Source organism: Salmo trutta, chromosome 11 (assembly GCF_901001165.1).
Source record: "Salmo trutta chromosome 11, fSalTru1.1, whole genome shotgun sequence".
NCBI lineage: Eukaryota > Metazoa > Chordata > Actinopteri > Salmoniformes > Salmonidae > Salmo > Salmo trutta.
Window position 1 is genome coordinate 18,810,885 of NC_042967.1, and position 11,027 is coordinate 18,821,911.

The window sequence follows — 11,027 nt, forward strand, 5'->3', positions numbered from 1 at the left end:
ACCTCAGAGATGGTGACCATGACAACTGACTGACCACACATTGCAGTGTTTGACTTGGGGTTGAGGGGAGTGTGAGAAAGACAGAAAGGGGGAACGTTAACTCTTTCTCAGCAGCATCACTTTTAGTTTCAAATGGCCCTGTGGTGAACCAAAGTAGATCTGTGTACATCCTCATGCATGTGTACGTGTGCAGACATGAAGGTCTGTATGACTTTGTGCACGTATTATCTTGGTGCTTCAGTGTGGGAACATGGTTTGTAGTCATGTCTGCTTGTAAAGTCAGATATCTGACCAGCTATAAGTAGATCATATCAGACAGTCTGCAAAACACTGAAGCTGAACAATACAAAACTACCTCTATCGTGCTCCAGTCTGGTAAGTTCAACTATCATATCATTATAGTCTGATAAGATTTTACAACAACAGTGGTGGTATCAGATATAGGGCCTAGTGCAAAATCATTGTGAAAAGTGCAAAATATTACCGTAAACATTGTAATCTCTGTGTGATTTCATTTGGTAACACTTTCTGTATTGTCCATCCATTTCCACTGGCCTTTAATATTAGGGACAAATTATAATTTGACCTTTATTTAACTAGGCAAGTCAGTTAAGAACAAATTCTTATTTACAATGACGGCCTACCCCGGCCATACCTGACCCGGACGATGCTAAGCCAATTGTGCGCCGCCCTATGGGACTCCCGATCACGGCCATATGTGAAGCAGCCTGTATTTGAACCACGTACTGCAGTGATGCCTCTTGCACTGAGATGCAGTGTCTTAGACCACTGCGCCACTCGGGAGCCCCTTAGGGCCAAATTAGGGTAAAATCCGAGCTGGCTCGAATGGAATTCTCAAATTGGTGCTGGGTCGAGTGAAACCCGGGACAGTGCAGTCCAGTTTCACAACTGGTGCCAGCTTGATTAAAAATTGGGCTGCTGACGTTGTTACTATGCAACCACCAGCTGATCACTGCTGGATGCTGAATACATGTTTTGCTAGCTCGTCTGGGCTTGTTGCTGTTAGCTAGCACATGGACAAGCAACACTGCAGTAGTCAGACACGACATGAATTAACACCATAGCTGGATCATTCATTTATTTTTGAATGAGCTAACGAGAGCTATCAGGAATTTTAACTGGCCAGGTCATATTGAAAGCTAGCTAGCTACATCATTACAAACAAGTCATGTGGTTTGCTTGGCTTGCTAGCTAGCAAATAGCCAATGCCATGGCTAGCAAGGTAGGAATAAAGCTAGCTAGTCTGTTATGCTAGTGATGACGCTAACCAATTAGCTTGCTAGCTAACGTTAGCAAGCTAAATACATGGCTCTGTGTCTGGCTTCAAAGTGCAAATGGAAACGGGGCTTCAGTAACATTTCAACTAACTATCTACTAACCGTAACAATATCCATATCCATAACCCTAACCTTAACCCTTATCCTAACCCTAAACTGTGTTAAACACCTATCCAGGAGTTTTGAGATCTGACAGGTGTTTTCAATGTACTCAACCTGGAACACGGAAAATGTTATGACAGGGGTTAGAGGAGAGAGGGAGCGGGGCTCAGTTATCAAGAACCCTTTCAGCAGCCATGTGTTGCCTAACAGAGACCACAGAAGTCACAAGGAGGCAGTGAACAATCATACAACCTACTATCTATCCACATTGACACTAAACGGTGTCTTTGACACTAATACAAAGCAATATGTTTACCTAAAAGATGGACATGATAATGAATGTCTAATACAGTAGTGGCACATGCAAAGTTACACTGGGAACTAAATTACATTTATCTTATCTTTGTTAGGTTATTTGTGTGTTGTGGTTTACACCAAACTCACCCTGATGACTGTCTGTCTCACACCTTCAGTGGGCCTCAAACTTGTTAGCAGGGGGTTGCTGAGGGGGGAAAGAACACAAAAGATACCGGTTAGGGACACTTAGAAATGTACGGGGACGACAACTGGTCTGCAGGTATGTTTTGATGTGAGAGAGGAAGCCAATCCTGTCATCGCCACCTCACCCGCTCTTAAGATAAGCTTCGGGCTGACTGGGAGCCCAAGGCTGGTTAGGAGACACCGCAAGAGACACTATGTAATTGTGATGAATTGAGAGAATATTAGGGTAACACTGTAATTCATGAATCATATGCTGTCTTCCCTGCTCCTCTGTTTTACCTCTTTCCTTTTCTGTCTTCTACACCTCTCTCCCCACCTCCTCTTTCTTCCTCTTTTTTTGTAATGCACACCATATGTGCATTGAAGTACAGATTGAACTTGTATTTATAATATTACAATTATCATAATTATAATGTATGTATTATGTATTTATAACACCTGAACTTTCAATAAAGTATTTCACATTCTCCACTGGTTGAAATTAACTATCCCATTTGAATACTACACCTATCCTGTGTCCTCACATTAATGCAGATGAAGGGAGTTAGATATGCAGAGTTTTTTTTCTGTATATATGAATTACAAATCAGCCTTTACTTTAATCACTTTTCTAGTCTATTGCACAGTTACAATGTGAAATCATTGATGTCCCAGGAGCAGGAGTGGTGAACACTGTTGAAGTGTATACTTGCAATACATACATGCAGACACAGCATCATTTAAAGAATGCCGTTTTGGATATGACTGAAAAAGAATGTCTCACAGAGATTCATACCTGAACCACACCTTTATTTTCCAAGGACGAGTACATGATCAGTGAATATATTCAATGTACAGGCTACAATGTGGGGATCTCATGCGTGGTAATAACTACAGTACATGTATATAGGACTTGCATCCTTGACACAATAAAGTTATTATATTCTACTCAATTCATAGGCTTCATTAATGCCATTCAGACTTGAAGTCGATACAACAACTTTAATAGTTGAGGTTCATAGATAGATTCTGATCTAATATTCATACCATAAGTTTTAGGGTCCATACACAGATCGACTACATACTGTAGCTAGCTACACATCCATAAGCATACAGTTATTTTTATATCATTCCATGTTTACCAAATGTGATATATTTCATAAAATATTTTAATGGACAATAAAGATTTTCTATTTTATTATATTCTATTCTATCCTATTTTATTCAAATTAGGATACATGGTACTGCCATTTAAAAAAAGACTGAGGTGAAGTTGTCTACACATTAGTGAGCACTGACGTTTAGAGTGACTTGAATTGCAAGTTGCAAAATTGTGCAAAATCAAACATGAGAAGCAGCTTTTTTTGCATTCATCAGAGCATAACAACATACTGACTAAACTGTTGCTTTGACACAAACATAAAACAAAATATCTTGATCTAATGAACTGTCATAACCTACTGACTAAACGGGTGCTTTGACACTAACTGTTGCTTTTACACTACTATGAAACACAATATCTCTAAGAGATGGAAATGATCATGAATATCTATTTCAGCAATGATGACACCTGCATAGTTACATCTGGGAAACTGAATGACATTTGTCTTCGTCAGGTTGTTTGTGTTGTGGTTGTGGTTTACACTAAACTCAGCCAGATGATGATTGTCACACCTTCAAGAGGGCCTCAAACTTTAGTGTGGGTTCTGAGAGGAAAAATACTAGAAAAAGACACCTGTTAGTGGGAAAGAGATCAACAGTAGTCAGAAGTCACCCTGATGATTGACTGATGACTGGTATCATTCCACATTTGATCAAATGATCAAATGTGAAATATTTTATGAAATATTAAAAACATTTAATACCATTAACCACTTACATTCATGGGAATTGACCTACAGTTGAAGTCAGAAGTTTACATACACCTTAGCCAAAAACATTTAAAATCAGTTTTTCACAATTCCTGACATTTAATCCTGTCTTAGGTCAGTTAGGATCAGCATTTTATTTTAAGAATGTGAAATGTCAGAATAATAGTAAAGAGAAAGATTTATTTCTACCTACCCTCACCACCTGGGGGCGGCCCGTCAGGAAGTCCAGGATCCAGTTGCAGAGGGAGGTGTTTAGTCCCAGGTTCCTTAGCTTAGTGATGAGCTTTGAGGGTACTATGGTGTTGAACGCTGAGCTGTAGTCAATGAATAGCATTCTCACATAGGTGTTCCTTTTGTCCAGGTGGGAAAGGGCAGTGTGGAGTGCAATAGAGATTGCATCATCTGTGGATCTGTTTGGGCGGTATGCAAATTGGAGTGGGTCTAGGGTTTCTGGGATAATGGTGTTGATGTGAGCCATTACCAGCCTTTCAAAGCACGTCATGGCTATGGACGTGAGTGCTACGGGTCTGTAGTCATTTAGGCAGGTTGCCTTTGTGTTCTTGGGCACAGCGACTATGGTGGTCTGCTTGAAATATGTTGGTATTACAGACTCAATTAGGGACATGTTGAAAATGTCAGTGAAGACACCTGCCAGTTGGTCAGCACATGCCCGGAGCACACGTCCTGGTAATCCGTCTGGCCCCGCAGCCTTGTGTATGTTGACCTGTTTAAAGGTCTTACTCACGTCTGCTATGGAGAGCGTGACCACACAGTCGTCCGGAACAGCTGATGCTTTCATGCATGCCTCAGCGTTGCTTGCCTCGAAGCGAGCATAGAAGTGATTTAGCTCATCTGGTAGGCTCGTGTCACTGGGCAGCTCATGGCTGTGCTTCCCTTTGTAGTCTGTAATAGTTTGCAAGCCCTGCCACATCCGACGAGCGTCGGAGCCAGTGTAGTATGATACAATCTTAGCCCTGTATTGATGCTTTGCCTGTTTGATGGTTCGTCCCAGGGCATAGCGGGATTTCTTGTAAGCTTCCGGGTTAGAATCCCGCACCATGAAAGCGGTAGCTCTACCCTTTAGCTCAGTGCGAATGTTGCCTGTAATCCATGGCTTCTGGTTGGGGTATGTACGTACAGTCACTGCGGGTACGACGTCCTCAATGCACTTATTGATAAAGCCAATGACTGATGTGGTGTATTCCTCAATGTCATCGGAAGAATCCCGGAACATGTTCCAGTCTGTGATAACAAAACAGTCCTGTAGTTTAGCATCTGCTTCATCTGATCACTTTTTTATAGACCGAGTCACTGGTGCTTCCTGCTTTAATTTTTGCTTGTAAGCAGGAATCAGGAGGATAGAGTTGTGGTCGGATTTACCAAATGGAGGGCGAGGGAGAGCTTTGTACGCGTCTCTGTGTGTGGAGTACAGGTGATCTAGAATTGTTTTCCCTCTGGTTGCACATTTAACATGTTGATAGAGATTTGGTAGAACAGATTTAAGTTTCTCTGCAATAAAGGCTCCAGCCACTAGGAGCGCCGACTCTGGGTGAGTGGTTTCCTGTTTGCTTATTTACTTATACAGCTAGCTGAGTGCGGTCTTAGTGGCAGCATCTGTTTGTGGTGGTAAATAAACAGCCACGAAAAGTATAGCTGAGAACTCTCTAGGCAAGTAGTGTGGCCTGCAATTTATCACAATATACTCTACTTCAGGCGAGCAAAATCTAGAGACTTCCTTAGATTTCGTGCACCAGCTGTTGTTTACAAATATGCACAGACCGCCCCCCCCCGTCTTACCGGAGTGTGCTGTTCTGTCATCCACGACCCATTTTCAATGCCCTGGCTGAGGGAAGGAGGTTTTCACCCAAGATTTGATGGTACATGGCCCCGTCCATCATCGCTTTGATGCGGTGAAGTTGTCCTGTCCCCTTAGCAGAAAAACACCCAAAAACATAATGTTTCCACCTCCATGTTTGACGGTGGAGATGGTGTTCTTGGGGTCATAGGCAGCATTCCTCCTCCTCCAAACACGGCGAGTTGAGTTGATGTCAAAGAGCTCCATTGTGGTCTCATCTGACCACAACACTTTCACCAGTTGTCCTCTGAGTCATTCAGATGTTCATTGGCAGACTTCAGACGGGCCTGTATATGTATTCTTGAGCAGGGGGACCTTGCGGGCGCTGCAGGATTTCAGTCCTTCACGGCGTAGTGTGTTACCAATTGTTTTCTTGGTGACTATGGTCCCAGCTGCCTTGAGATCATTGACAAGATGCTCCTGTGTAGTTTTGGGCTGATTCCTCACCGTTCTCATGATTATTGCAACTCCACGAGGTGAGATCTTGCATGGAGCACCAGGCCGAGGGATATTGACAGTTCTTTTGTGTTTCTTCCATTTGCGAATAATCGCACCAAATGTTGTCACCTTCTCACCAAGCTGCTTGGCGATGGTCTTGTAGCCCATTCCAGCTCTTTGGTCTTGGCCATGGTGGAGAGTTTGGAATCTGATTGATTGATTGCTTCTGTGGACAGGTGTCTTTTTTTTACAGGTAACAAGCTGTGGTTAGGAGCACTCCCTTTAAGAGTGTGCTCCTAATCTCAGCTTGTTACCTGTATAAAAGACACCTGGGAGCCAGAAATCTTTCTGATTGAGAGGGGGTCAAATACTTATTTCCCTCATTAAAATGCAAATCAATTTATAACATTTTTGACATGCATTTTTCTGGATATTTTTGTTGTTATTCTGTCTCTCACTGTTCAAATCAAACTACCATTAAAATTATAGACTGATCATTTCTTTGTTAGTGGGCAAACATACAAAATCAGCAGTGGATCAAATACTTTTTTCCCCCACTGTATGTAAACTTCTGACCCACTGGATATGTGATACAGGGAATTATAAGTGAAATAATCTGTCTGTAAACAATTGTTGGAAAAATTACTTGTGTTATGCACAAAGTAGATGTCCTAACCGACTTGCCAAAACTATAGTTTGTTAAGAAGAAGTTTGTGGAGTGGTTGAAAAATGAATTTGAATGACTCCAACCTAAGTGTATGTACATTTCCAACTTCAACTATATATGGATAGGGCTAAAATGAAATGCTTCTTACAGGAGATACGTTCATAACCATGGTAGCACTTAAAAGGGAATAGTTGGGAGACTATGGAGCAATGATTAGACTAAAGGTGAGGACACAACAGGTCACCTGACAAGACTGAATCCAAACCTTACACTGTTGATTTTATGTGCATTTTACATTGGTATTTACACTAAAAACTATTCCCTGACAATCCAGGTATATGTGAATGCAACATCCAACATTTACAAGTCATTCAACGAAGCCACTCGTACCCAAAATAAGAGCTACAACACAACATTTAAGTACCACTCCCTGCACCTTCTGACTAATGCCTTACGAATTCTGAACAAGAACAAGATGCATTTCCAAACCTTCCGAGGAACCAAGGGCTTGCTGTGGTGTCCGAAATACTGCAATGCGATTTGGAACTTGCTCCTGTTTTGAGATCACCACCTACCTTGGTGCCCCACTGGGGGGGTACTCTCAGCTGCTGCATGAGAAGGAGGTGCTGATTCCCCCCTATGAAGTGTTCAATAGACAATATTTTCTATTCCATTCATATTAGGACGCTTCCCAATGGGCACAGACCTCAATTCAACATCCATTTCACGCTGGTTCAACCTAATTTAATTGAAATGACGTGGAGCAATGTCGATTCAACCAGTGGGTTGGGTCTTCAACAATTAAAAAAAAATTAAAACGTATCACTGAGAAATTGCTGGAACTCACCCAGTGACGTCATTACCAGTTACTCACACAAACTGAGAGCCTGTGACCGTGTGACCATAGAATCTAGTACTTCTGTGTGGGAACAATGTTTGTGGTTGTTTGGGCTTGTATTAGTCAGATGTCTGACCAGGTATAGGTAGACCTTTGCAGAAAAGCTGTAAAAACAAGTCTTGAAGCTGATCAATACAAAACAACCTCTATCATGCTCCAGTCTGGTAAGTTGAACTATCAGATCATTATTATCTGATAAGATGTTACAACAACAGCGGTGGTATGATATATAGCATTGTAAGTAGTAGTACCCATTATTTCTCTATAGAGTTTATATCAGTAGTACTAACTAAATGACACTAGGTTGTTGTACGTAGCTAATGTTGTTATTTCTCCATAGAGTTTATATCAGTAGTACTAATTAAATACTACCAGATTGTTGTAGCTAACATAGCTGTGATTTTTTTATTTTTGCAAAATGCTATATATCCATTGTTTAGCTGGAATGGAATGTTTTTATCCTTTATATTTGACTGTAATATGTGGTTGTCTCACCTAGCTACTGCACAGAGCATTCAAAACGTATTCATGCCCCTATAATTTTTCCACATTTAGTTGTGTTACAAATTGGGAATGAAATGGATTTAAATGTCATTTTTTTGTCAAAAATGTACACAAAATATGACGAAGTATCAAAGTGGAAGAAATGATTTTACATATGTGAAAAGTTAATGAAAAATAAAACACATATATCTTGATTAGATAAGTATTCAACCCTCTGAGTCAATACATGTTAGAATCAATTTTGACAGCAATTACAGCTGTGAGTCTTTCTGGGTAAGTTAAGAACTTTGCCTACCTGTATTGTACAATATTTGCAATCAATCAAGTTGGTTGTTGATCATTGCTTGACAGTCATTTTCTAGTCTTGCCATAGATTTTCAAGATGATTTAGTCAAAACTGTAACTAGGCCACTTAAGAACATTCAATGTTGTCTTGTTAAGCAACTCCAATGTACATTTGGCCTTGTGTTTTAGGTTATTTCCTGGTGAAAGGTGAATTTATCTCTCAGTGCCTGGTGCAAAGCAGACTGAACAAGATTTTACTCTAGGATTTGGCTTGTGCTTAGCTTTATTCCCCAAAAAACTCCCTAGTCCTTGTCAATGACAATTATACCCATAACATGATGCTGTCATTACCATGCTTGAAAATATGACAAGTGGTACTCAGTGATTTGTTGTGCTGGATTTTCCCCCTTATATAACGCTTTATATTCAAAATATAATTAATTTCTTAGCAATTTTTTTTAGCAGTTTTACTTCAGTGTCTCATTGCAAACAGGTTGCATTTTTTGCAATATTGTATTCTGTACAGGCTTCCTACTTTTCCATCTGTCAATTAGGTTAGTGTTGTGGAGTGTGTACAATGTTGTTGATCCATGCTCAGTTTTCTACCATCACAGACATTAAACTCTTTACCTGTTCTAAAGTAACCATTGGCCTCATTTTGAAATCCCTGAGTGATTTCCTTCCTTTCTCGATAGAGTTTACGTATATCTGTTGTCATTCTGTGGTCAATTGGAAAAAAGTAGCAAGCCAATTATTGAATGAGACTTGATTGACAGTAGTTTTACTTCACAATAAAGGCTTTATTAAATGGTGGCTTTCCAAAAACTCCTATCAATTTTTAGAAGTGAATAATATCAAAGCTACTTTTATAATGAATATAATGATTGCCAGTATGTTTAAGTTTACTATCCGCTTCTATATGGTGCTATTGCAATTCGTTTTAAAACGTGAATAATATCAAAGCTATGTTGTTTCATAGTTGGTATTCTTATGCTGATTGGTATTTGTCTTCTATACATGCTGTTTTACTACAGATGCTGTTGAAGTCATGGGGAGAGAAAACATCCTAACCTTTGCTGTGCTGTGTGTATTCCATGATTGGACTCTGGGTGTGGACTCCAAGATGGTACTTCCAGCATATAGTCTTGCTACTTTTAAGCTGAGAACAAGATTGTTACAGTAAAAAAATATATAATAATAATATATATAAAACTGTTGCTCTGTTTTACACTTTTTGCCTGTTTTTTTCCCTCCATATTCTCTGAAGGTTCATCTCCATCAGCCTGGTCTCAATTCCAGCATACCCTTAGACATGGTCCCTGACTCTGTTGACGACATGTATAACACCTGCACTAAACAAATGTACAACAAGGTGGAGAAGGAATATCTTGTACATGAAAACAAAGAGCCCTTCAAAAATGCCTGGAAGTGGGCAGAAAGTTGTGCAAAAAATGTGAAGGAACGATTCCGAAAGGACAATTCAGAGTACAATTTTAACGACAAACTTTCACATAATCATATTAAGGCTATCTGTGCTTACACAACAGGTCATCCTTCAATACACTCCGAGTTCAACCAAGCAGTCCGGACCAATAGATATGAGTATACAACCTCCTTCCAATTCCACTCCCTGCATTTCCTCCTGACTGACGCCATTCGCCTCCTGAAAAAAAACCAACAACCTTGTCACACCACATACAGAAGAACCAAAATGAAGTTTGTGGGTAAAGTTAACAAAACTATTAGATTTGGCTTCTTTGCCTCCAGCTCTCTCTACAAGGCAAATTCTGAATTTGGAGACAAGTCCTGCTTTGAGATAAAGACGTGTTTTGGCGCTTACCTGAAGTCTTTCCCCAAAATGGGGAAAAAAGAAGAGGAGGTGTTGATTCCACCCTATGAAGTGTTCAACGTTACTGAAGTACTCAAGAAAGAAGATGATCCAACACTTTGGTGTGATGTTGTGAACAAACTACAGAGCACCAAAATACCCAAGAGTAACCTGAATTGCAAAATGTTTAAGAAGCCAATTACTAATTAAATGTTTTATATATTGAGTCATTGTCCCTAAAGAGGATGTAATTCAACCAGCTCGGCTTCTTATTCTTATGCTTCTTACAAAAATAAATACAATAAAATGTTAAGTGACTATAGTTTCTATTGTAATCAGTTAAATGGTTTATTTGTGGATGTTACATACAAACCTCATTCTGACTCCCTGAAATGGTGTTAATTAAGATGTTTGTACTAGCCTGTGTATCAGACTCCATAGAAGACTTTAAACCATATGCCTTCTGCAGCTTGTGGCAAAATGAATAAAGAAAATCATTGAGCACGAATACTGTATTCGTCATGTATTTTTTGTTTCAACTATTACAGTACTACATTTAGACAAACTGAAGTCATACATTGGGGCCATGGATTAAACTATAATATTACATGACAAGTTTAATTGTTCAATAAAATTATGCTTAATTGCTTCCTCCCAGGTGACACATAAAGCCACAAATAAAGTGATACCCGAAACTACCAATTAGTACTGAATTTTTTTTCCCTGAAACATTCAAAATCATGTAAAAACATTAAAACATTTACTACTTGCACAAAAAGACAACGTAAGGTGACATGGAAT

General features: G+C 39.7%; 1 protein-coding gene across 1 annotated transcript; it reads left to right on the top strand.

Annotated features, from left to right (window-relative positions):
• The first annotated feature begins 310 nt into the window (after nucleotides 1-310).
• LOC115202376 (T-cell ecto-ADP-ribosyltransferase 1-like) lies at nucleotides 311-10,734 on the top strand. The gene is made up of 3 exons (XM_029766506.1): nucleotides 311-375; nucleotides 9,433-9,524; nucleotides 9,666-10,734. The coding sequence occupies exons 2-3, from the start codon at nucleotides 9,447-9,449 to the stop codon at nucleotides 10,434-10,436; spliced, it is 849 nt and encodes a 282-aa protein (XP_029622366.1). The 5' UTR covers nucleotides 311-375; nucleotides 9,433-9,446; the 3' UTR covers nucleotides 10,437-10,734.
• The last annotated feature ends 293 nt before the right edge of the window (nucleotides 10,735-11,027 follow it).

Excerpts from the sequence above, each read along its gene's own strand:
- LOC115202376 (XM_029766506.1), top strand. The coding sequence starts at position 9,447 with ATGGGGAGAGAAAACATCCTAACCTTTGCTGTGCTGTGTGTATTCCAT. Across the intron at positions 9,525-9,665 it reads TGGGTGTGGACTCCAAGATG|GTTCATCTCCATCAGCCTGG; the intron begins GTACTTCCAGCA and ends TATTCTCTGAAG.